Source organism: Poromitra crassiceps, assembly GCF_964638095.1.
Source record: "Poromitra crassiceps genome assembly, chromosome: 3".
NCBI classification, from domain to species: domain Eukaryota; kingdom Metazoa; phylum Chordata; class Actinopteri; order Beryciformes; family Melamphaidae; genus Poromitra; species Poromitra crassiceps.
Genome location: NC_139625.1, coordinates 54,444,829 through 54,472,395, shown reverse-complemented (window position 1 = coordinate 54,472,395; position 27,567 = coordinate 54,444,829). Strand labels below are relative to the sequence as shown.

The 27,567-nt window shown below is 43.8% G+C and overlaps 1 protein-coding gene across 1 annotated transcript in view; it reads left to right on the top strand.

The window, feature by feature from the left end:
* LOC310773157 (receptor-type tyrosine-protein phosphatase-like N) overlaps nucleotides 1–27,567 on the top strand; it is a gene marked incomplete at both ends in the record, with an annotated part of 60,464 nt that overhangs the window by 24,322 nt on the left and 8,575 nt on the right. The window contains 10 exons of the mRNA XM_083633067.1: nucleotides 1,049–1,135; nucleotides 2,354–2,433; nucleotides 3,031–3,095; nucleotides 9,420–9,629; nucleotides 13,381–13,641; nucleotides 14,907–15,054; nucleotides 17,033–17,106; nucleotides 17,830–17,907; nucleotides 19,097–19,216; nucleotides 20,175–20,341. Coding sequence (XP_083489193.1) covers nucleotides 1,049–1,135; nucleotides 2,354–2,433; nucleotides 3,031–3,095; nucleotides 9,420–9,629; nucleotides 13,381–13,641; nucleotides 14,907–15,054; nucleotides 17,033–17,106; nucleotides 17,830–17,907; nucleotides 19,097–19,216; nucleotides 20,175–20,341 — 1,290 coding nt within the window. The remainder of the gene's footprint in view (nucleotides 1–1,048; nucleotides 1,136–2,353; nucleotides 2,434–3,030; nucleotides 3,096–9,419; nucleotides 9,630–13,380; nucleotides 13,642–14,906; nucleotides 15,055–17,032; nucleotides 17,107–17,829; nucleotides 17,908–19,096; nucleotides 19,217–20,174; nucleotides 20,342–27,567) is intronic.

The window sequence follows — 27,567 nt, the reverse complement described above, 5'->3', positions numbered from 1 at the left end:
TTCCATCAAACACTATGAGTGTGTTACAAGTTTTTAATGTAAACTCATCCTCCTGCACACATTTCCATCAAACACTATGAGTGTGTTACAAGTTTTTAATGTAAACTCATCCTCCTGCACACATTTCCATCAAACACTATGAGTGTGTTACAAGTTTTTAATGTACGGTAAACTCATCCTCCTGCACACGTTTCCATCAAACACTATGAGTGTGTTACAAGTTTTTAATGTAAACTCATCCTCCTGCACACATTTCCATCAAACACTATGAGTGTGTTACAAGTTTTTAATGTAAACTCATCCTCCTGCACACGTTTCCATCAAACACTATGAGTGTGTTACAAGTTTTTAATGTAAACTCATCCTCCTGCACACATTTCCATCAAACACTATGAGTGTGTTACAAGTTTTTAATGTAAACTCATCCTCCTGCACACGTTTCCATCAAACACTAGGAGTGTGTTACACGTTTTTAATGTAAACTCATCCTCCTGCACACGTTTCCATCAAACACTATGAGTGTGTTACACGTTTTTAATGTAAACTCATCCTCCTGCACACGTTTCCATCAAACACAGCGCGTGTGTTACATGTTTTTAATGTAAACTCATCCTCCTGCACACGTTTCCATCAAACACAGCGCGTGTGTTACATGTTTTTAATGTAAACTCATCCTCCTGCACACGTTTCCATCAAACACAGCGCGTGTGTTACATGTTTTTTAATGTACAGTATAGTGAGAGATTGGTGAGTGTGCAAGAGAGTGAAAGAGTGAGACGGAGACGGAGGTGTGTGTCTGTCTGGAGTGTCTGTGTGTGTGTGTGTGTGTGTGTGTGTGTGTGTGTGTGTGTGTGTGTGTGTGTGTGTGTGTGTGTGTGTGTGTGTGTGTCTGTGTGTGTGTCTGTGTGTGTGTGTGTGTGTGTGTGTGTGTGTGTGTGTGTGTGTGTGTGTGTGTGTGTGTGTCTGTGTCTGTGTCTGTGTGTGTCTGTGTGTTAGTGTTGTGTATGTGTGTTAGTGTGTGTGTATGAATGTGTGTTTCCCTGTGCAGCCCCCTCAGTATGAACGACGGCGTGCGCCTGCTGCAGCTCCTGGCAGAGAGGATAGGCCTCTCCCCCGGCTCCCTCACCAACGTCAGGTAGGCACGCAGGGCGGAGCGGCGGTCAGAAGCCCCTCCCACTCCACCCCACCCCCACCCGACTGCTCGCCCCTGCCGCCCTGAGATGGACAAAAAGATGAATTGGACATGACACTGTCAGCTAAAGGTTGGCTAACGGTGACGTTTATGCAACTAAATGACCAAAGGGTCATGCTTAAACAAAATTATTATTATTATTATTTTACTCACTGCAAGCTGGGAATTGAACCCTGTTTGCCATCATTGAAGGCAAACTCAGCACCCGACCCTTTCCATACTTACTTTCCACTGCACTACTACTTCATGTGACTCTACTTCTGTTTAGACATGTAGTTGTGTCTATCTGGTGAGAATCAGAATAGGGATTGCTCACGAGGCGGTGTCAAATTTGAAGAATCAAAACTGGTACTGTATAGGGAGAGGATCTCAAACCCTCAGAAAGCCCATCCAGGCCCTACAGTGTGGAAGGCAATAAAGGCAGAAAGGCATCAGAAGCATCAGAGATGAGTGTTACAAAACACGTCAGACCTCGACTGCAGCATCAAGAGAAGCATTACACAGGGTTTTTATTCAGTGTTTTCCTCTTAAGAATTAGGCTGCTGTTAGTTTTAATGGCATGGGATATTTATATTATCTTTGATAATATATCTCCCATTTGTGTGGGGTGTGGATTGCCCATGCCAGCCTCCCCTAACCTTTATTACCGTGTCCCACTAGACCATTCATATTTTACATTTTAGACATTTAGCTGTTGCTCTTACCCAGATATCTAAAATAAGCTTCAGTTCTTCTTAGATCACCAAGCAGCCAGTCCTAAGCATTGATACCCCCCGCTCCCCCACAGCAGGCTGTTTGATACCCCCCGCTCCCCCACAGCAGGCTGTTTGATACCCCCCGCTCCCCCACAGCAGGCTGTTTGATACCCCCCGCTCCCCCACAGCAGGCTGTTTGATACCCCCCGCTCCCCCACAGCAGGCTGTTTGATACCCCCCGCTCCCCCACAGCAGGCTGTTTGATACCCCCCGCTCCCCCACAGCAGGCTGTTTGATACCCCCCGCTCCCCCACAGCAGGATGTTTGATACCCCCCGCTCCCCCACAGCAGGCTGTTTGATACCCCCCGCTCCGCCACAGCAGGATGTTTGATACCCCCTGCTCCCCCACAGCAGGCTGCTGTCTGACTCATGTTTCTCTGCTTCTTTTGTGTGTTTCGTCTGCAGTGTGGTCGGGCCGGCGCTGACCTTTCACATCCGACCCAACTCCCGGAACCTGACGGCCGAAGACGTGGCCGGGAAATCCGGTACGGGTCGTAACTTTCCTTGGAAAAATCCACCCTAAAACATTTCAACACTTTAAAAAAAAAACAGCTTTGATAGAGGAGTTTGATATGAGAGCCGCCATTTTGCACCAAAGAAACATTCAACCATTACCGGGAGAAATCCATCGTAGAAGAGGAGAGAGACCAGTTTCTCCACCCACAGGAGCAGGAGAGAGACCACCATGCAATGTGGCAGAGAGACAGGCTGGAGTTATGGAGGGTGACTTTACTTGACTGGAGAAATATCGCTATCACTCTCTCCACCTGTTTAACCCACAGCTGAATGCAACAAGTTCAGGCCTGTTTTCTGGGGGTATCGAAAGGCAATCTGGTAAATGTAGGAAATCACTAAGTGAAGTAGAAGTAGACAAGGCAGGTTGAAAGTGGGTTTGCCAAAAAAAGGAAATTGCAACACTCCATCACAAAATAAGTGAAGATCACAATTGAAGATATGTAACAGTACGTATAAACCTGGCTTCAATAAAGGACTAAGGGGGCGAAAGAGTGAATTTAATTGGGAATCTTTCTGTTTTTAATGTTTTTGTCATTCATTGTTATTCTGTGTTTGTATTTGCCCAGTTGGGGACAAGGACTTCCTGGAGTCTCAGACGGGCCTGAAGATCATGCAGAGCGGAGTTGGAGAGGTGGGTGCTGTGCTGGGCCTGGCTCAGTCCTGGAGAGGTGGGTGCTGTGCTGGGCCTGGCTCAGTCCTGGAGAGGTGGGTGCTGTGCTGGGCCTGGCTCAGTCCTGGAGAGGTGGGTGCTGTGCTGGGCCTGGCTCAGTCCTGGAGAGGTGGGTGCTGTGCTGGGCCTGGTGTGGGAGTTTGACCCAAGAAACATGAAGGAAGTTGATGGCCTCATAGCACAGTGGTTCTCAACATGGGGTCTGCGGACCAGCAGGGGTCCTTGAGGGGGGTGACATGGGGTCCCAAGAAAGTTTATGAATGGTTAAACTTCACCATTATTTCATTAGAGAATGTAGAAGAATGACTGATGCTCATAGTTTGTCTGTTATCTCTCTACTGACAATACAGATGGTCATTGAATTCTGGACTAATTATATCTAACAATAAAAATATTCTCAGATTTGGGTCCAAGACACACAATCGCAACTGGGAGTCTGTGCTGTGGCTCTAATGTGGACTAAAGTAGTCGGCGACCTTGGGTGTTTTGAAAGGCGCCTCCAAATAAAAATGTATTATTATTGAATTAGGGTCCGATATGAAAAAGGTTGAAAAGTTGAAAACAGTGTGTTGGGGGTTCAGTGGGTGCAATCTGCAATATCTATAATCCTAATCTTGATATGCTCTTATTATTGTATTACTGCTACTAAATACTTACACTGTTATCACCACTACTAGCCTACTGCTAAGTGTACTAGTGTAAATACAGCTACTACTAATTATATTACACTTAATTGTAGGCTACTACTGGTGCTGCTACTACTATACAGTAGTACAGTAGTATTACTAGGCTACTGCAATAATAGTAGTATATGCCTATTGTAACATCATTATCAACATACATTTCATCATCTTCTGGTGTCTTTGCTGTGCATGGTTGTTACAACAACCAACTCCCCAAAGCCCCCCACCCCAACTGATAAACCGACCCACATGTCGGTTTATCCATTTAGATCAGTGGTCTGTCCTAAAGGCGCTCAGAGGTCAGTCAAGCCAGACAGTGTTAGACAGAATAACACCTAAACATGGAATTGGCCCATCAAAATAAAATATATATAATTGTCACTTTAAAAAATAAAGGAAAAATAATGGCAAAAGGAAATGACTCTGCCACGTGTGATGGTCTCCTCCCAAGGGCAAAATGCAATAGATACAAACTGCTATAAGACGCTTTTAATTTGACAACATAAACATTCAAAATTGCCCCTAGCTTACTTCCTGTTGCAATGTTTGCTAATGCAATAGCTGACAGGAAATAAGATAGGGTTCAAACTGTTCCCATAGCAACCCAATTCTGTGAAACCACACCCACCCACACTCACACACACACACACACTGTAAATTTGATCTCCTGCCTGCCATTTATAATTTTATTTTATAATTCAATTTAATTTATTTGGGGATTGGGAATTGTCTTTCTCTCTTTCTTTTATTTGTTTATTTTATTTTTTATTTGTGTTGTCTCTGTGTTGTCATTGTGTTTTTATTGTTTATTGACTGAAGTTCCCTCATGGACTATAGTGAACTAACCTGAACTAAAAAATCCTAACAAAATACTATCTTACATTAAATAGATAAAATGATGCTAGTAGGCTACTATCTCTGTAAAATAGCTAATGGGATTGTATTGTGTTAATGGAATCACATAATCTTATGGATGGGTGAATTTAAGACAAAAAGTTACAAAAAGATTTCTCCTTAAATATATTCTGTCTACTTTATCCTTTGGGTACTTTATTTCCACGTTTTCCCCCAAGCATGGTTTTATTTTGAAAGTGATTACCGGAAGTGTACTTTCCTTTAACTCGTGTTAACTTGACAGCATGGTGTTTTACATGCATGCATGGTACTTGATGAATGTATGTGAACGTAGCAACCTCGTTGTAATGTGGTCAGAAGGCTCGGTCTGCATCGTGCGTTAGGTGAGTGAATATAAAGACTAGAATATCCTCATTATTGCTTTGTTATCAATATATCATTTCTATTTCAACTGACTAGCAAACGGTTGCAGAGATGAATATCACTGACTGAATGGTTTCAGTCCATTTTGATTCAGTGACTGAATGGAGTTGTTGAATTTGTTGGAAACGAACCAACGCGTTATGGTTCCCAATCAATACAGCCTACTGTAGTAAATTCCTATAATATTTCTATTGGGTTTTACGCTGTCTGTATAATGAATTTATTTCTTACTTATTGTCTTTTTCTATCACCTATAATATGCCTATTCCTATAGGCTATATTGTATTTGTTTTTAATAGCATTATTAGTGTGCTTAATTTTTAATCTCCTATGGCATCACTAAAGATATTCTGTGAATTTGCGCATATTTTTTTTCTGTCCTTTAAAATTTAAAATTTAATTTAATGTTAGGCTATTATAGGCATTTCAACAGTTAATTGTTTTATGGTGACAACTTCAATCTGCATAAGGGAAGTTTATTTGTCTATTTTATGTTGCCCCTTTTCTGAGTGTTAATAATTAAATTAATCAACTTGGCTGTGGCTTTCGCGCTTATATAAATACAAAGAAACAATGGTAATCCAGCTCATGGAAGAATCATAAGTTAAATATGAGGAAATCTGCAGGGTATGTGTTTACAAAAATATGTGATAATAGTTATTTCCCTCTAAAGCAGTGAAGTAGCAGTGGTCAAGCCTTTATGTAGGTCATCCATTTTCTTCATCCTGTTCCTTCTTTTACCACTTTATCTCCGCACGCACACGCGCACGCACGCACACACACACACACACACACACACACACACACACACACACACACACACACACACACACACACACACACACACACACACACACACACACACACACACACACACACACACACACACACACACACACACACACACACACTACACCACTGGGGCCCCTTGGTAATAGCAGGTGAAGTACCCGTTCCCCTCCCCAGCCCAAACCCTCTAATGTCTCACCAGGCTCTATAGCCCCAAATACACCACCCAACACACACACACACACACACACACACACACACACACACACACACACACACACACACACACACACACACACACCCTCCCCACACACACACACACACACACACACACACACACACACACACACACACACAGAGGGCGCCTCACATTCCTGGGGCCCACGGAGAGGAAGGCGGAGGTCTGGAGGTCAAGACAGACAATTCATCTGAGGGGAAGAGAGTGAAAGAGGAGAGGAGAAAGAAGGAGAGATCGGAGAGGAGAGAAGAAAGGGGGAGTTAAAAGGGAGAGCAGGAGAAAGGAAAGAACATGGGAGGACCGGAGGAGAGGAAGTTGATGAGGATAGAGCTGCATGAGGATAGAGCTGCATAGCTGCATGAGGATAGAGCTGCATGAGGATAGAGCTGCAACGATTAATCAATTAGTCTATCCAGTCTAGTAAATGAATCGCCACTTTTTTTTAATAATCAATGTATACTCATTTTTAAGGGGGATGAATTCAGAAATTATCTGTTCCAGCTTCTTAAATGTGAACATTTTCTGGTTTCTTTAGTCTTCTGTCACAGTAAACTGATTATCTTTGGGTTGTGGACTGTTGGTCGGGACAAAAGAAACCTCTATGTACCTGAGCTGTACCCACAGAAACATTATCATGTTAGTGTTCAAATTATATAATTTTCTTATTTAACCCAATAAAATGTATTTTTCAACAATGTCGAAAATGCTAAAAAGATATGTTTGGCAGAAAATGAAAAGCGAATTAAAAATGTGGTCAATTTGAATGTAATAACATGCAACTTGATTTGTAAACCAGAGATTCTGCACAACACTTGAAAGGAGAAATTACTAGTCCACACCCGGCGGATGCACACACATACGCCACAGATGCACACGCCATAAACTACATGCAGACTTGCCAAAAATGCTCACAAACAGCATACATTTGGTAAAATGGAAAAATCTGCGAGTTGCTTTCCACCTCTGATTTGTGGCTGGTAAAACAGTGACAGCGAGTGGTGAAGACACACAGCAGCAGCCAGTGGACAGTGACAGTGAGTGGTGAAGACACAGCAGCAGCCAGTGGACAGTGACAGTCAAGTCAAGTCAAGTCAAGTTTATTTGTATAGCACATTTCATACACAGAGGCAATTCAAAGTGCTTCACATAAAATGGTTGACAGGAAAAGAAAAGAAAAGAAGAGAATAAAATAGACATTTAGAAGCATCACAACAAAACTTAAAAAAAGAGTATAAAAAGTGCAACAGGCGCAGCAGTTGCAAAAAGAGCTAAAAACTTATAGAGGACTCATTGGGTTTGCATAGTAGTAGCTGTCAGCAGTTAACACATTCACTGCCAGACGTTTTTTTTTTACTGTAGTTAGCTTCTGCCAGAGGGTTTTTTTGAGGATTCTGGCTCATCTTTCAAGACCCGAGGATTCTTTTCTGCTAAGATTTTGTGAACACACAATATCTCAAAAGAACTAATAGAATGTGTGCTTTCTCTGTCTAAAAGAGTTAGTTTGTAGAGTTAGTAGTTATGTAAGCATTAGCAGTTGAATACAGCATGGTTTCAGCGTCAGAAAAATTATTCCGAGATAAACGGCTTTTTGTGAAATTTCGATAGAACAGTCACTTTAACCATTCATTTTTGGCATCAGTAAGACGTCAGACATCTAAACAATAGTTTTGAACAGTAATTTCCTCCATAACAGCAGGAAACCCCCCTCTGCTTCCAACTCCTCCCTCCGTGGGCGTTCTTCTTGGCTGCAGCGGCCGTGTCACAAGCTTGTCACCAGTCTCACTGCTTTGCTGCTGCTGCTGCCTGTCTGCGCGGCCGCTGTTTGAGGAAGTCTGGATGGACTCGCTCGCTTCTTGGAGTTTTGGTTGAGAGCTTTGATGAAGCTTTTGCGAATCTGGACATATTTATGCTGCGTGTTTCAAAGTGTGTTCCACCCGTGATCGATTATGCAAATTTGCAATCCCGCATCGCCAGCAATCAGCGCGAAAACGAAAGCGTTTTCGCCAATCCATTTTCATGAGAATGGCTTCGTCACACTGCTTTTTGCTTGCCTTCCTCTAGTCAGGAAAGCACTGTCGCCACTTAGTGGGTCGGTGGAATGGGTTGTACCCGTTGTACACGTCCAATACTTATATAAGAGATGTAAAAGGGTTAGATGCACATCCCACGGTCCAAAAAAAAAAAATCATTTTTTTGACGGAGTAATACGTCACTGGCAGTCAACCGTTGGATTTTTTTTGACGGAGTAATACGTCGTTGGCAGTGAACGTGTTAAAAGTGGCGGTAAACATAAAAGTCTTTAGTCTATTTTTAAAAGTAAGTAAGGTTGGGGCAGATCTGAGGTCTTCAGGCAATTTGTTCCAGCTAGCAGAAGCATAGTGGATAAATGCAGCCTTCCCATGATTTGATTTGATCCTAGAGACAGTTAATAAGCTGGACCCAGATGACCTAAGAGTTCTAGACGGTTCGTAGCGTGGGAGCAATTCAGCTATGTATTTTGGGCCTAGGCCATTAAGTGATTTATAGACTAATAACAGTATTTTAAAATCTATTCTATGACACACTGGCAACCAGTGTAAGGACTTAAAGGAACACTCCGCCCATTTTCAACCAGCTTTGTATCATTAGAACATCAGTAGTATATCAGAAAACTGTAAACGGTTTTGAAGTCTGTCATTTAATTTGACAGTTATTGAGTGTTAAAGTGTGGACCAGTGACATCACTGGTCCACACTAACTCAAATTAATAACTCATTAACTCAAATCAACTCTCAATAACTGTCAAACTAGATGAATGACTTCAAAACCGTCATCTAGTTTGACAGTTATTGAGAGTTGATTTGAGTTAATGAGTTATTAATTTGAGTTAGTGTGGACCAGTGATGTCACTGATCCACACTTTAACAGTCAATAACTGTCAAATTAAATGACAGACTTCAAAACAGTTTACAGTTTTCTGATATACTACTGATGTTCTAATGATACAAAGCTGGTTGAAAATGGGCGGAGTGTTCCTTTAAGAACTGGAGTGATATGATCAGCTTTCTTAGTCTTCGTTAGAACTCTAGCAGCAGCAGTGAGTGGTGAAGACACACAGCAGCAGCCAGTGGACAAATAAGTTAAATTCCTTCTGGTTGGGATTTGATAAGGGATATGATGGGGCATGAAATCATGTCCAAAAGCCAGTTGAGTCCTGACGTGACCCCTATGATGTGATGCTTTCTGTCTCTCTTATCATATTTCTCTCTCTCTTCATCTCCGCTCACGTCTCTCTTTTCTCCTTATCTCTCCCCACAGAGGAATGATGGACAGGCGTTGCCCCTGGCGACCCGGGTGCAGCCGGGCTCTCGCTGGGTGTTTGGCACCCTGGTGGCCGTGGCCTGCGTGGGCGGAGTCCTGGTGGCGGCCATGACCATCGCCTGCCTGCGTCACCACGCCCACCGCCTGGCCGCACAGAAGCTGGGCCTGGGCCCGGAGGGAGGGGCCATCACACACCAGGAGTACCAGGTCAGTCGTAACACCTGTTAGTCTGTGTGTCCACTGGGAAGTAGCCTGTTAAAAGCATACTGCTCACGTGAACTCACATTCTGTTTGCTTCTGCCCATCAGTCTGCCCTCCAGCCCATCCACATCCATTTCAGTGGGTGGGAGTACTTGCCTTGACAGACAACTCCTTCAGCCAATCAGCATCGCCAAATCCACTCGGAAGAACAGCGAAAATGTCTTTTCCGCAAAGAAACTCCACTAGTGCATACTCTTGTTCTTCTCTAATTGTTGTTATTGAGTCTATTTCTGCAATAACTGCACTTATGGCTGTGTTTCCTCTTAGCTAATGTTAATGTTACCGCTCGTTGCTTTCGGAGCCGCCATACTGTTTTGCCAGCGGCGTCTCTGATCGGCCGGTTACGTTGTCAACTACTAGGCAGGTCCCTGATTGGCCCGTGCACTTTGTAATTTCTGGAACTGACTGAGGGTGGGAGGAGTCTAGACTGATCTGCAGAGTGAAACAGAATGTGAGATCATGTGATCAGGATGGTTTTAGCAGGCTAACTGGGAGGGAACCCCTCTAAGCCAGCTGTCAGTGACACATGGAGTCTAGCTTTGTGTTTGTTTTGAGGAACAAGAAGAAGTATGGGTAGGGTTCCCACGAGGCATCCTGGTGACTCACAGAGTAGAGCGCGTACCCACATATGAGGCTCAGTCCTCCCTGCTGCGACCCAGGTTGGAATCCGGCCTGCGGTCATTTGCTGCATGTCGTCCCCTCTCTCCCTCCCATACATTAGTGTTTCTCTCACACTCTATGTCTGGATTGACTTTTCGAATGAACTATGGCATCTAAAATTCATCAGCTCCCTCTGTCCTAGGATCAACTCTTTACACCCTGAAGAAAACCCTCCCATGAAGATGAAGCAGCAGTTTGAATTTGACTGATCGATGTCTCTGTGATTTGTTTACAGGAATTATACTAATCACTCTAAATGAATGTGCAACACGTTCTCACTCCGAGCACGTAGCATATTGACGCTTTGTCCCGTCCCTTATGCGCCACTTGTTACTAACATGGTGCCCTTGAGCGACACATGAAACGACTTGGGCTTTCCGACTAAACTCAATGCAAACCCATAGTAGTCATCTTTGACGCTTATGGCAACTGCTCCCCCATTAGCCTAACTGCTCCCCCATTAGTCAACTGCTCCCCCATTAGCGTCTGGGGGGAGGTTAGGTTTAGGCGTGGGGGGTGGGAGAGGTTAGGTTTAGGGTCTGGGGGAAGTTAGGTTTAGGCATGGGGGTGGGAGAGGTTAGGGTTAGGGTTAGGGTCTGGGGGAGGTTAGGTTTAGGCATGGGGGGTGGGAGAGGTTAGGTTTAGGGTTAGGGTCTGGGAGAGGTTAGCTCCTCCAGACCCTAATGGGGGAGCAGTTGATTAATGGAGGAGCAGTTAGGCTAATGGGGGAGCAGTTAGGCTAATGGGGGAGCAGTTGCCATAAGCGTCAAAGATTACTTCCATGGGTTTGCATTGAGTTTAGTCGGAAAGCCCAAGTCGTTTCATGTGTCGCTCAAGGGTACCATGTTAGTAACAAGCGACGCACAAGGGACGGGACAAAGCGTCAATATGCTACGCGCTCGGAGTGAGAACGGGTTGGAATGTGGCGACAGGGTTTCCCCTACCATTATAAGGCACAGCACCAAAGCCATTTTGGGTACCAGCTAAAGCAAATGAATGTGGAGAATAATCTGGGACCCCAGACTGCCAATATTTCGGTGTTTCCGCTATAGAGCGGACGTCCCGCACCTTCTGTCATTAGGGAGTTTAAGCAACCATGGCTTGGAGCAACGGCATCGAGATGCACTTTGCGCATGCGCGATTCTATCTAGCCACCTCCCCCCGTTGTAACCTTGCTGTAGACTACGGGAGAAGGAGTAGTTTGACGTACCCCGCAGTACGCCGAGCTGTTGGCAGGTAAATTACAAGTTTTCACAACAACAACACAAACTCCTCATCTGATATTAAATTGTCCTCTAAAGCATATACCAAATGCTCTCGGGCCACTTTCAGAGACATTTTAGCCTAAATGTTCAGAGCAGCAACGGTTTCAATGAGCTTCTGTGCTGTGTCGAGTAGCCGTAGTGTTTTGGTGTCGCACGGCTTAATGATATGTGCTCCTGGTACTACAGCAACCTGGTTGGAACCCCGTCGCCGTCCTTAAAACGTCACTGCTTAAACTCCCTATTGTTTACAGTCCGACGGCGTCTATGCAGCTATTTATTATTATTATTATTATTATTAGCCGAAATGTCATCTGGACCTAAAACAGCTGCAATTGGTCAGCTCCAACTCCATTCTCGCATCATTCAGACTGTAAACAATGATCGCGCGGTGTACGGAAGCAGAAGTCTTGGCGCAGACATCCACTTTGGAAACCCCGAAATATTGTCCGTCTGTCCCAGAGTCTTAATAGTCGTCAGACAGCATAAACACTGTGAATGTCTTTAAACGTGCTCTCAAGACTCATCTAAAAAATGAGATGTTGACTAGAGAGTAATTGCAACACCTTCGCTGAGATTTCATTTGTATATATCATATATTTTATGTGTCATCGATAGACTTCCTTTTTCTGTTTTTCTTTTATAAAGTACAATTGTGTAATATTAAGGTTTTGATATTTGAAGGACCCCAGTGGAAATAAGCAGGCTTCTAGTTTGTAACTTTAAGCTGCTTTACTGGGCTATCCTTGGATCATTTTACTTTTGATTTACATATTGTGTACTTTTTTTTACTACTGTATTGTAAATTTGTAATGGTTTTTATGCATTCTTGATCCGAAATAAACCAAACCAAACCAAAGACTGATAGACTCTGGGTTCCCAGATTGTGTTGAGAGCATCAAAACTACTAAATGACTTTTCCCAGATCTGGTTGTTGTAGTGGACTTGTTTTGCAAGTTTTGTCTTTAAGCTTTTTGAGTGTTATTTATTTATTATCTGCTCTGGCTTTTCAAACCTTTTGTACACAGACATGGTAAATAATAGTCCAAAATGACCCCCAAATCGCCCACCAAATAGGTGAGCATAAGTCTTGCACAAACTTAGGGAAAACGCAGGGTGATGGTTTTGATGTTAATCCATGCATGTAAACCAAACCCACTCCCTTCTTACAAGGGAGTAAGAAGGGGAGGACAAACTTGCAAGTTTGTGGAAAAGTGTGGAGTTGATTCGTTGGCCGTCGCCATCTTGATTTTTTTGTCAGCAGAGTGGGAGGGAATGGGTTCAGTCCTTGCACAGCTCATGTAAGATGGGAGTTTCCCAGAGCTGCAGCTCCGCCTGCTATTGGTCCGTGATCGGCAAGCTGCGTGATCACTGGACAAGCGATCTGTCAATCACCCGCTTTTCTATCATCTATTTTACTCCAAACGGGTGAGTTATATAAAAAGCTACCCCCCTACAGTTGTTATGAAAAGGTGTAATTAGCTATATAGACCAAAACCGTGTTTTGCCCCCAACTGCAAAGATGTTTAATCCTGTTACAAAGTCGGGCATTTTAACATGGGGGGAATGCCTACTGCCCCCGACCCCCAAGTGGCCATTCGAGAAACTACAGCTTTTCACTTCACTTGCACGTCATCAGAGGAAAGCCGGGGGGGTTGACCACTGGATAAAACCCTGCGATTAGAGAAAAGCGTACATATTTCTGTATATGAAATAACTCAACAAGCAAATACACACCTCGTCAATACTGACTGTTTGCCTCCCCTCCCCACCAGGACTTGTGTCGTCAGCACATGGCGTCCAAAGGCGCGTTTGGCCGCCTGGAAGCGGCCGCACTGGGCGCCGTGGGAGGCTCGGGTGGGGGCGGTGCAGGGGGAGGAGCAGCAGGGGGTGCCGACACGTCCCGGGTCAGCAGCGTGTCATCTCAGTTCAGCGACGGGGCGCAGGCCAGCCCCAGCTCGCACAGCAGCACCCCCTGCTGGTGCGAGGAGCCCGCCCAGGCCAACATGGACATCTCCACCGGTCACATGATCCTGGTCAGTACAGGGTTTTTACTGTCTTAGAATGGGCCTTCAGCGGGTGGCTATGCCTAAATACTTACTGTCGTGCATATTCTACATTTGACTTTTGGGTTAGTGTCAGGGTTCCGGAATACAAATATTGTCATTGTCAAAAATTATGCAGCAATGTGTTTTCACAGCAGCCCAAGTTTCAGCCATTTCAATATACAAATGTGAGAGTTTAACTTTGAAATGCTCTAAATGGATGCCGTAAAAAATGCTTGATTTTGAGTTGGTATGTAGTCAGAGTTGTCCTGATCTCAAATATATGATATGTCATTGTCAGACCTTATGGAGCAATGTGTTTTCACAGCACCCCAAGTTTTAGAAAGGAATCCATTTTAAGGTACAAATGTGGGACTTTAACTTTGAAATGGTCTAAAACAGTGGTTCCCAAAGGCTTGGGCCTTATGCACAATTTTCCATTTGATGTAATGGTGCCACAAAAATGCCACCAATTTGAATATTTGGGTTAAGCATCAGATGCACAATATGTTTGTGACATTGTTGCAGTTTGGAGAAGAAGAAAAAATGATCTGGGGAAATTGAAGGGGAAATCAGGGTGCAACGGGTTCAAGTAATCTTTTTAAAATCTGTTTTGCTGCTCTCTCACTGATTGATACCAGGCAGTAATAATTTAACCTATAGCCAGTTCATGAACACTTTTACGCGTACTTTACACAAGTTGTCTTTTTCATATATCTTTGTCCTGCAATAAAGACTTTTCAGAATTTTAAGTTCAGCATTTTAACTTAAAACATGAAAAACACAAGTTTTTTTTTTACCTAATTAGTGTTATGAGTATTCAACAAAAAATGTGATATTTGATTATACACAATTTATTGTGCATCCCTACCTGAAATGCATAACTCAATACCTGAAAATTATGGACAAATGATGTTCAATATCTACTGACTACTACACACATATTGGGCCATATCTTACACCCAAGTTTAATTACCACTGGGTCAGTACATCAAAGAATGTGTTTCAGTGACCCAGTGGTAATTAAAAGGGAAAAAAATAAGATTTTGAGTGCTAAAAACTAGCAAAGATTTGCCCTAGCACTAAGACTTTGGCGTAAGATACAGCCCATTATCTTTGCTGCTGTAAAGAATAATTTTCGTCTATAAAGTTATATGGCATAACTAATATGGCTGGCCATGACATTAAGATCTGCAGAAACTATGAAACAATCACTACGGTATATCTGCTATTTAAACCCTCTACCCCCTCCCCAGGCCTACATGGAGGACCATCTGAGGAACAAGGACCGTCTGATGAAGGAGTGGGAGGCGCTGTGCTCCTACCAGGCCGAGCCTAGTGCCGTGTCCACGGCCCAGAGCGCCGCCAATGCCAAGAAGAACCGCTGCCCCGACTCCGTGCCCTGTGAGTCCCTACATCACAGTACACTCACTGAGACATACAAACAGCTAAAGTGACAGATCGCAGGATGACATCAGTGAAGTGGTAACAAAAATGAAGAATCAAAACTAGAATAGGAAAAGAGGAAGTTTATTGTTTATTGTTTATTAAAAAGGATCCCCATTAGCTGACGCCTAGACGTCAGCTAGTCTTCCTGGGGTCCAAGACAACAAATACATTTCATGTTAGACAAACATTGAATGTCTAGAAACATGTCACAAAGAGTAAGAGAAAAGATCAATGAAGAAACATTTAGAAAATAGAAAAAGTAAAACTAGAATCAAATAAAACATTACTGGAATACTGTAATGTAGTCTCTAAAACAGACATCACAAAATATGACAAGAGATAAGATAAAATACAAGTTAATGTGAAAATAAATAAAATCTAAGTTTCTTTTTAAAACCTGTGAAAGGCAGTTGTGCAACAGATAGCCTCCGCAATCTCAGATCCACAGAAAGCCCATCCAGGTCCTGTGTAGAAGGCAATAAAGGCAGAAAGGCACTTGAAGTATGAGAGATGAGTGTTACCAAACACGTCAAGCGGTGCGTGCGTCAAACCTCCACACTTGACTTTGCAGCATCGAGAGAAGCAGCTGTTCTTTTTTTTATGTCGTTGTATCTACACTGACCATTGACCTAATTTGAGACAAAAGGCATTACACACCGAATTTTACTCTTAACTCATTCTCTGCCAAAGACGTACTCGGACGTACTTTTCACAATGGCGTTCTGTGCCAAGGACGTACTCGGACGTACTTTCATGTTTTGCTTGTTTACATTAGATCAGACCCTTTCCCAGCCTGTGACATTGTTTCAAGTCAAACTGATGAAAGGAAGCGCTAAATCACGTTTAGTATTTATAGTATAGTCACCCATTTAGCAGTAAACAGAGTCCGTTAGTGAGTGACGATCATGAGCATTGAGCAGCATTTGCGGCCATTGAGCAGCTGCCTGTGATTCCTGTGTGCGTGTGTGTGAGACTCGAGAGAGAGAGAGAGAGAGAGAGAGAGAGAGAGAGAGAGAGAGAGAGAGAGAGAGAGAGAGAGAGAGCGAGAGAGAGCGAGAGAGAGAGCGAGAGAGAGAGAGAGAGAGAGAGAGAGAGAGAGAGAGAGAGAGAGAGAGAGCGAGCGAGCATAAGGGTTCATTTGGTCCGTCCAGTCTTGGACTATCTGGTAAATAAGTTCGAGGAAGTAAAAGTCAGTAAAAACTTTTTTTTATTTTATTTTTTATTTTTTGGGGAAAACAAATACTGTATATGTCTGATGTGTCACTGAGGCAAAAAATAAAAGGCTCAAAAGAGAATTCTGCTTGAAACGGTGTCGTTCACTAAAAACCTATTTTTCTCCTATTTCTGTTACAAAGGAGGGCATTTTCAGTGAAAACAAGCTAACTTCCACTGCTTGTAACTAAACAAGGAAACATGGTCGAGTTTCAGTTTTTTACAAGGGGTAAGAAGAGAGTCTCTGCTTTATTGTGAGATATGTTGTGTAATTTTATTCCTAGCACAGAATATTCTGTGGGTCCTGGAAGATCAGGAAATATGCTCAAAATCCTGGCACTGGGAGCACACAGACCGAAATGACCCTGGCAGAGAATGAGTTAAGAAACAGGCTGCTGGAAGTTTTAATGCAATGGGATATTGAGCTTTGATAAGATATCTCCAATTTGTTTATGTATAAAGACTGTAAATGGTGCATATAATATATTATATATTTTACTCTTTTTTATTCTTTATGTAATTGTATGTATGTTTAATTTTATATATTTATGCATATAGGATTATACCTGCATTTGCTTATATCGTTTGTTGTGGTTTATAACTGGCCTGTGATCTCCGTTCTGTCTAGTTCATATACTTTATTGTACAGGCTAGCTGCTATGTTTACAGTTTTTCCTTCTTGTTTCTGATGTTTTCCTGATGTGTTGTCATTTTACGTCAGACGACCACTCCAGGGTGAAGCTGAAAGCGGAGATCAACCCTTCCCGGACCGACTACATCAACGCCAGCACCATAGTAAGCTGCTCACTTCTCTTCTGTCATCCTCAACACCAGTCATTATTACAGGGTTCCTATATAGGTCTGGAAAAGTATGAAAAATGAATTTGATAATTTCCAGGTTTTGAATAGTTTGGCAATTGGTCTGGAAAGGGTGTCTGGAAAAGTATGGAAAATGTTGTGGTTCAGGTCCGATACACACATAATTGTATAGTATATGTTGTGTTGTAGACACTTTGTTGATGTGAAGAATAATGTTCAGATAGAAGACAGATGCTGTTAATACCCAGCCGCTGTCAGCATGCATTATATCAAATAATACCCACCAAAATCACATCCAGTCAAGACCATAGGATGCAGGAAAAATATGGAATTTTAAAATGGAAACCATGTAGGAACTGTGCCACTCATCTCACATATTCTGATATTTGCCATACAGTGATGGGACCTAGTTAGCAGGAGCAAGATGTCTATCTGTGTAAATCATATTGAACACCTGGCGGAATATTCAAAACCAATCAAGGTCTAGAATTTTTTTAATTTTTTTAATTGAAAATGTGTAGGAACCCTGTTATTAACTCCAACCTTAAGTCCTCTAGACTCCAGATTCCCAGCCAAAGCCAGATTTATTGATCAAGCTGTGATCTAGATGTGAATTTAACTCGAGTGAAAGAATGGATCTGTCACCATTGCTACTGGTTTCCATGGTGACTGACTGAGGCGTGTGCCCTTGCCCTTCAGATTGAGCATGACCCCAGGATGCCCGCCTACATCGCCACCCAGGGGCCGCTGTCACACACCATCTCTGACTTCTGGCAGGTCGGTACCACACGACATGAACATAGTGCTTAAGCTGCAGTTAGGTAGCCTGGTAAAGACCATCATGATCACATGACCTCACATTCTGTTTATATTAGCTCTACGTATCAATCTGGGCGGGAGTGCTTGCCTTGTTAGACAACTCCTTCAGCCAATCAGCATAAGATCCAGTCAAATCCATATTGGCGAAAACGTCTTTTCCACCGGGAAACTGAGCTGGTGCATACTCTGGTTCTGTTTACTTGTCGTTATTGAGTCTATTTCTGCAATAACGTCATCAACTACGACGCAGGGCAGCTAGAAGTCCACACTGATCCATAGAGCCAAACACAATGTGAGGTCCCGTGAACAGGATGCTCTTACCAGGCTAGCAGTTAGGTGTTAAATTCCAGTGTGTGTAATGTTTGTTTATAAGAAGAAAAATAACAAATCTATCTACCGTACATTTATACAACTGCGGCACTGAGTGTGCAAAGGGACAAACATAAGTGTTTTACATCAAGCTTTAGAGAGATTTTCTTTGATTTTCATTACTGTGCTTATGCAGTATTATTGTGGACTTACTGTACTTTTAGTAGTAATGACGGTCGGAGAGACGGCATTCGGTACGGGATGGGTTTAGCACCCCATCCTGGCTCTCTCGTGAGGGAGAAATTCACAAACGCCTCGGATTAGCCTCCTGAAAATCTGTGCAAAGATCGGTGTGGCCTGGGGTCCTTCAGGCTAGAGCGAGGTGCCCGGCACAGGCCAATGACGTGCAGCGCACAGGCCCTCTTGAGGCGTCCTTGAGGCATCCTCTCTGCCTCTGGATTGCCTTTGCCCTGTGAGGGTCTGGTGAGACGAAGGAGGAGCACGGCCGGGAGTTACCCACAGAGCCTAGATCATCCATGCACCGAAGTGCCAATACTGCGGCGTAGCACTAGCTCTATTGCAGCGGATTGGGCGTTCTCGCTTAGCCCTTCCGCGGGCAACGTTGCAGACAGAGTAGGAAGGCTGATCCGTGAGCGGCTTCTGGGACGCGAGTCGGGGTCTTAATTGGCCTCGGCTGGGTCTACTGGGCGAGGGTGTATGATGTTGAGAGAACCGAAACACCTTACGACCCCAGATAACATCACTGATGACGCGTCCTAGTGCATGCTGTAGTATGTATTTTAAAACGGGGTGATGTTGTTGTTGTTGATGTGAGCAGATGGTGTGGGAGAACGGCTGCACTGTGATCGTGATGATGACGGCTCTAGTGGAGGACGGAGAGAAACAGTGTGACCGCTACTGGCCTGACGAGGGCTCTTCCCTCTACCACATCTACGAGGTGAAAGCACCGTGTGTGTGTGTGTGTGTGTGTGTGTGTGTGTGTGTGTGTGAGAGAGTGAGAGAGAGCGAGAGGGAGACCCAAAAAAGTGTAATCTTTATGTGAGAGGTAGACGTCGGTGTAGGAAATTAGCCAGCGACAAGCGCAAAGATTCCCCAAGAAATCTCAGGATGCCCCGAAAAAAACCATGATCAAGGGACGAAAATTGCACCAAAATTTCAAACGTTTTATTTTCATTCAATTAGGGCGGCTGTAGCTCAGGAGGTAGAGCGGGTCGTCCACTAATCGCTTTGGATAAAAGAGGTCGGTGGTTCGATTCCCGGATCCTCCAGTCTGCATGTCGAAGTGTCCTTGGGCAAGATACTGAACCCCAAATTGCTCCCGTTGGTGTGCCAGCACCCTGCGTGGTAGCCTGCCGCCATCGGTGTATGAATGGGTGAATGTACCTACTGACTGTAAAGCGCTTTGGATAAAAGCGCTATATAAATGCAGGCCATTTACCAATTAATTTGCTTTCCATTTCCATCTCTAACACACACTCAGCACCTGCAAGTGGTTTGCCAGGAGAAGACGACGAAGAACACACACACAAAAACACAGCTGTTATTTAGACTACGCTTTAGCAGGTTTAGGCACCAATTACTATTTGTTTTAAGTGCCCCCAAAAATTTAGAAATGCCCCCATTTTTTAGACAGTGGGGCCAAAGTTGCCCCAAAATATATAATTCCCTACACTGGTACAGTAGATGTCCTACTTTAGATTCTCCGTGTGTCGGCATGCACGTGCATGTATTCTTGCATGCGTGCGTGTGTGCGTGTGCACGCGTGCGTGTGTGTGTCTGATAGTCTGGCCTAGTTTTAGAGGCTGACCCATTTCCAAAAAGGGGCCTGTTCCATCCGCCACGGCTGTGTCCGGTCACTTTAACTCCCCCTGCACACGTCTGTCTCCGCCGCTCAGGTGAACCTGGTGTCAGAGCACATCTGGTGTAACGACTTTCTGGTGCGGAGCTTCTACCTGAAGAACGTGCAGACGCAGGAGACCAGGACCCTGACCCAGTTCCACTTCCTCAGCTGGCCAGCGCAGGGCATCCCTACCTCCACGCGACCCCTGTTGGACTTCCGCAGGTACTGCAGCTCACGGCATGATACCGATTAACCCGCTCGTTTATTAAATACACCAGATGGCTGCAGATGTAGAGTAGACGCCGATGCTTCACAGGGAGCTTGAACATCGTCTGCAAAACGACCTACAAACAACAGGCAAAGGAACGACAAACTTGAGAGGCATAGAATGCAACTGATTGCAATTGGAGAACGGAAAATGCGATTGCAAAATTAACCAAAGTCCAAAATGACTAATAATGGGCCAACCTGAAAGATCAACCTTATCTGGAGTGTTGCTGGAAGAAAATCTTGGCGGGGGGGCAGGCGTCCGGGTAGTGCAGCGTTAAGGCTGCTTTATGCTCACCATGCCGTGAAGGGCGGGGGTGGAGCGAGGGCCGGGCGTGTCAAATGACGTAAATTTGTTGGGCGTGGTTGGGCGCTACCTCCGTAGGGCGCCCACCGTGTACCTGAAGATTTTTCTCACAGCGCGACCTCCGCACGGCTTCTCTCCAAACATGGCCGCTTTCAAGCCACTGAGCCCTGAACACTGGGCTGTGTTTTCACCACATTTCTTGACCCATGTGGTAGGCTAAACTTTGATTTGCAACTGTTCATTTTTAGTAATTTCACCAAGTAAATGTGTTGTGTTGAGAGCATGATTGAGAGAGATTAAAAGCAGCAGAGTAGGCTATCAGGGCTGAGAACTGAAACGGCTATTCAGTAAAAACAAGTTTGGTGATTCATTCATGTGCTGATGTGCGGTCATTTGAGAGTGAAAGCGCACTCAGTACTGCACATAATAGCGTTTAATTGCGACTTTTTCACGGGCTGTATAAAAGCATCTGCCCCAGCCAGGCCCGTATCCAGGGTTTCGAAATAGGGGAGGTCCAGCAAGGGGAGGCGGATAATATATCATTTTAAATTAAAAAAAATGTTTTTTTTAACCTTTTTTAGCCATATTTAGAGGAATATATCATTCTAAATCAACATTAGGATTATACTGTTGTGATGTCATTATTCAGTATATTCTCTTTCATGTCACCACCTGCTCAGCTCTCCTGTCAACATAATTGTAACTAACAAACACAAACTGTTTTAGCCAAATTCATATCGAAATGACACCTACAAACACAGGTACACAACCCAAGCCGTACACAACACACAAAGTCATCATCGATGCTGCTCTCTCCTACCTCTGGTCCTGGCTCCTGCGCTTGTCAAGTGAAATCAAGTTACCACGGACGCGGCGTCAGATGACTTCCTGCCTGACGTGCCTTTCGTTTCAAAATAAAAGTGATCCCGTGTTTTTCATGCTTTTCCATTGAGCTTTTTTTATTTTTTTCTCTGAAATATTAGGGGAGGTCCGGACCTCCCTGTGCTCATACCTAGATACGGGCCTGGCCCCAGCGCGAGGTCCGCACGGAGACTCGCGGAGCTCCTCCCCACGGAGCTTGCTCGAGTATAATGAGCCCTTAAGATTCCTTGCCTACCAACACGAGGGTCGCGGGTTCGAGCCCCGTGTTATCTCCGGCTTGGTTGGGCCTCCATATAGGCACAATTGGCCATGGCTGCGGGTGGGAAACCAGATTATGGGAATGTGTCCTAGTCGCTGGACTAGCGCCTCCTCTGGTTGTTCAGGGTGCCTGTTTGGGGGGGAGGGGATATATAGGGAATAGTGTGATCCTCCCACGCGCTAAGTCCTGCCAGTGAAACTCCTCGCTGTCAGGTGAAAAGAAGCGGCTGGCATGACTAGTCTACACCTGTCCTCAGATCAGCAAAGGGGGTGGAGTTATGACCAGGACAGCAGGGGGAATTGGCCAAGTACAATTGGGGAGAAAACAGGGGAAATCCAAAATAACTTGATAAAAAAAAAACTTCCAGTGTCATGCATCCAATCTGGGCCGGCATTCCCCAGAAGCATCTTTAGCCAGGTTCTTCTTCTCTCCTTTGAATTAAGGTGGAGTGAAGACGAACTTATGGCTCATTTCCACCACATTTTACAGCCCTGCACAGCTCGTCACCACTCGGCTCTACTTGTTTCAACCCGATGGACGTTTTGCTTTGCTAGCGACCGCATATCTGCCCTCCGCCCATATTCCGAAGTAGGCTATAACATATAACGTTACAATTAAATCCATACACAGAACTTTTAAACTGTTTATGAAATACTGGTGCCTCTAAATGACCTACAGTGTACATGGGCAAATGTGACAATCGGCCAGGAGAATGGATATCACTTTGTTGTTAGTCAAACTCACATGCATGCGCTGCGCGAGGGACGGGGGTTGCGCTACGGGGAGAAGTGAAGCCTCTACCCCGGCGGCCTCTCACCAGGCAAGACCGCGGCTTCACCAAAGCCCCGCCTGTGGCCTAGCGGAGCCGACGCTGCACACAGGCACAGCTACAAAGGGCTTCCTGAGGAGCGGATTTTTTTTTCTCTCAAAACAATTGAAAACCACCGTCATGTTAAGCTGAGTAAGGAGATCGCTTTTATTTCACCAGAGCTGAAGGCAGCAACACAAAAGACTGATGGAAATAACAGAAGAGAAGGTAATCCCCACTAAACTGGTATCCAGCATTGACAGTAGATAGAGTAAACACGATTCTGCCTGACCAATCAGTCGTCTGCAGTGTTTTCACGTCACCGTATGGTACCGGGTCCACAGCACTAGAACCTCAGCAAAGCAGGGACCAAAACTAGCACGACTCAACCCCCGACTCAACCCGGGCTGGCCAGGTTTTTGATCGGTGGAATGAGACAAAAAAGCGAGACGAGCTGGGCGGGGCCGCGCTGATACCAGCGGTTGTTGGTACTATGTTGTTTTTATGATGTCTCTAATTTATGTTTTTATATTGTTTTTCTTTCTTAGTACTCAGTTGTTTTTATGATATTTTATGATTTATGATATCCTAGTTAATCTATCCACCAGGACCTTGAGTTCATATTTCGTTCCCTCTCATGTTTCATGTTTTGGAATGACAATAAATATCCTTGAACCTTGAACCTTGAACTTGGAAATGGGCCATTAGTCTTGGGATGCGTTCGGGTACCCGGTTTCTCCTCTACTAACTCGCCTGTTTCTGTCTCCCCCTTAAATTGAACTCTACCACAACTTCTCCTGGTTTCTTTCTGTGCCCTTTTTTGTTTTTGCTCATCCGATCAACAAGTCAAAAATATTTATAACGCGATTACGAAATACAGTAGTAATGAGTAATGAGATGTGGACTCGAGTCATTGTGACTTGGAATCTAGTTGACTCGAGTCACTGTTTTGATTACTTGCAACTTGACTTGACAGAAAATCAATACTTGAGACTGGACTTGGAAGTTATAGACTCGTGACGTGACGTGACGTGACGTGACTTGGCTTGATACATGATGACTCAAATGACTTGTTTGTGTTTGAGAAATGAGTAAATAAATAAGCTTAAGTGATTTGATCTTTGTTTGATTAAGGTTACATAACAACGTTATGACATTACAGCAGGGGGCGACTCCACTGGCTACAAAAAGAAGTCTGATTGTATGAAAGTCAAACTTGAGGCTTCAAAATGGGAGTCCACAAACCAATGGGTGATGTCACACCCATTGCCTATTTGTATACGGTCTATGGTTGTGACTTGACTTGCCTAAACATAACCTGTGACTTGACTTGCCTAAACATAACCTGTGACTTGACTTGACTTAACATAACCTGTGACTTGACTTGACTTAACATAACCTGTGACTTGACTTGACTTAACATAACCTGTGACTTGACTTGCCTAAACATAACCTGTGACTTGACTTGCCTAAACATAACCTGTGACTTGACTTGACTTAACATAACCTGTGACTTGACTTGACTTAACATAACCTGTGACTTGACTTGACTTAACATAACCTGTGACTTGACTTGCCTAAACATAACCTGTGACTTGACTTGCCTAAACATAACCTGTGACTTGACTTGCCTAAACATAACCTGTGACTTGACTTGACTTAACATAACCTGTGACTTGACTTGACTTAACATAACCTGTGACTTGACTTGACTTAACATAACCTGTGACTTGACTTGACTTAACATAACCTGTGACTTGACTTGCCTAAACATAACCTGTGACTTGACTTGCCTAAACATAACCTGTGACTTGACTTGACTTAACATAACCTGTGACTTGACTTGACTTAACATAACCTGTGACTTGACTTGACTTAACATAACCTGTGACTTGACTTGCCTAAACATAACCTGTGACTTGACTTGCCTAAACATAACCTGTGACTTGACTTGCCTAAACATAACCTGTGACTTGACTTGACTTAACATAACCTGTGACTTGACTTGACTTAACATAACCTGTGACTTGACTTGACTTAACATAACCTGTGACTTGACTTGACTTAACATAACCTGTGACTTGACTTGACTTAACATAACCTGTGACTTGACTTGCCTAAACATAACCTGTGACTTGACTTGCCTAAACATAACCTGTGACTTGACTTGACTTAACATAACCTGTGACTTGACTTGACTTAACATAACCTGTGACTTGACTTGACTTAACATAACCTGTGACTTGACTTGACTTAACATAACCTGTGACTTGACTTGCCTAAACATAACCTGTGACTTGACTTGACTTAACATAACCTGTGACTTGACTTGACTTAACATAACCTGTGACTTGACTTGACTTAACATAACCTGTGACTTGACTTGCCTAAACATAACCTGTGACTTGACTTGCCTAAACATAACCTGTGACTTGACTTGACTTAACATAACCTGTGACTTGACTTGACTTAACATAACCTGTGACTTGACTTGCCTAAACATAACCTGTGACTTGACTTGCCTAAACATAACCTGTGACTTGACTTGACTTAACATAACCTGTGACTTGACTTGCCTAAACATAACCTGTGACTTGACTTGCCTAAACATAACCTGTGACTTGACTTGACTTAACATAACCTGTGACTTGACTTGACTTAACATAACCTGTGACTTGACTTGCCTAAACATAACCTGTGACTTGACTTGCCTAAACATAACCTGTGACTTGACTTGCCTAAACATAACCTGTGACTTGACTTGCCTAAACATAACCTGTGACTTGACTTGACTTAACATAACCTGTGACTTGACTTGCCTAAACATAACCTGTGACTTGACTTGACTTAACATAACCTGTGACTTGACTTGCCTAAACATAACCTGTGACTTGACTTGACTTAACATAACCTGTGACTTGACTTGACTTAACATAACCTGTGACTTGACTTGACTTAACATAACCTGTGACTTGACTTGCCTAAACATAACCTGTGACTTGACTTGCCTAAACATAACCTGTGACTTGACTTGACTTAACATAACCTGTGACTTGACTTGACTTAACATAACCTGTGACTTGACTTGACTTAACATAACCTGTGACTTGACTTGACTTAACATAACCTGTGACTTGACTTGCCTAAACATAACCTGTGACTTGACTTGACTTAACATAACCTGTGACTTGACTTGACTTAACATAACCTGTGACTTGACTTGACTTAACATAACCTGTGACTTGACTTGACTTAACATAACCTGTGACTTGACTTGACTTAACATAAGCTGTGACTTGACTTGACTTAACATAACCTGTGACTTGACTTGACTTAACATAACCTGTGACTTGACTTGACTTAACATAACATGTGACTTGACTTGACTTAACATAACCTGTGACTTGACTTGACTTAACATAACCTGTGACTTGACTTGCCTTAACATACTGTAACCTGTGACTTGACTTGCCCAACAAAAAATACTTGTTTAACTTTAAGACTTGGACCAAATGACTTGAGAATCACATGTGGATCTCTATCATTCTGATCCTTCGTCATCCTTCTCCCCCCTCCTCCCCTTCTCTCTTGCCGTCCTCCCTCTCTGTGCGATGGAGGTCAGCGGGGCCTTGCTTTGTTTTACAACATGTCTGTCTGTGTCATTCTTGTGGTTTGCAGCTAGTAGTCTGGCTCCAGTTGCATAGTCACAAAAATGATCATGGACTGATGTGGCTGCAGCAGGAGGTCCATCGCCCAAAATACCCTTTTACCACCCCCCCCCCCCAATCTCTCACACTCTCTTTGTCTCTCTTTCCCTCTACTGTATGTCTCTCTCTCTCTCTCTACTGTATGTCTCTCTCTCTCTCTCTCTCTCTACTGTATGTCTCTCTCTCTCTCTCTCTCTCTCTCTCTACTGTATGCCTCTCTCTCTCTGCTTGTCTGGCTGAAGCAGCTGTCAATCATGTGCTTGCATCAGCCAGGGAAGCAGATTTGGCACTCTGAAATGAACATGCACGCACGCGCGCATGCTTGCACACACACACACACACCGGAAACGCACGCGTGCACACACACACACACACACACACACACACACACACACACACACACACACACACACACACACACACACACACTTACTTACTTGTGAGGACATTCCCCGCATTAATGTTATTCTTACCCGTTGCATGTATAATATCCTTAACCCTTTACACACCAATATATATATATATATTTATAAAACGGCTCTCTCAAATCAAGCAATCTGATTGGTTCACAGCCATTGTATAATTCCAGTAACCGAGTTCAATAACCCATGGCCATGGGTTATTGGTTGCCATGGCAACTCTCTTACTAAAAGGCAGCGCTGCGCTCGAGCCAAACAGCTTTCTCCTGATCTGCCGTATGGAGGGTCACTAGTCCTTACAATGAGTCATTATGGACGCATGATGGCGCAACTCTCTTACTAAAAGTACCTCAAAAACAAAATGGCGGAGACAGCTTTCAGATCCTTGTGAATCGATCTTCGCTTATAACTTTACTAATACTTCGCAGAAAATGATGTTTTGTACAAGAATAGACGCGGGCTAATGTCTTAACCCCTCTCTCGCGCGCCCTCACTCTTAACCCCGCATTTCTAAATAAGACGTAACGTTACTTGGTGTCGGCATACGGCTCTGGTGTCGGGCTTTGCAAAAGCTCTCAGCAAGCGCCAGGATTGGCCAATGTCGACTTCAGTCTCCAGAACGATCCAATCAAATCACCCGCACGTCTATCTTCTTGCTAGAAGTCCCGCCTTACAGTAGTGTTTCAACTGACTCTATCAGAATAAAATGCCAGTCGGACTTATAGTATTATTATTATTATATTATTATACTTGGAAACCGTTTTATAAAAGCAATATATCGCTCGAGCTGCGTGGTGTT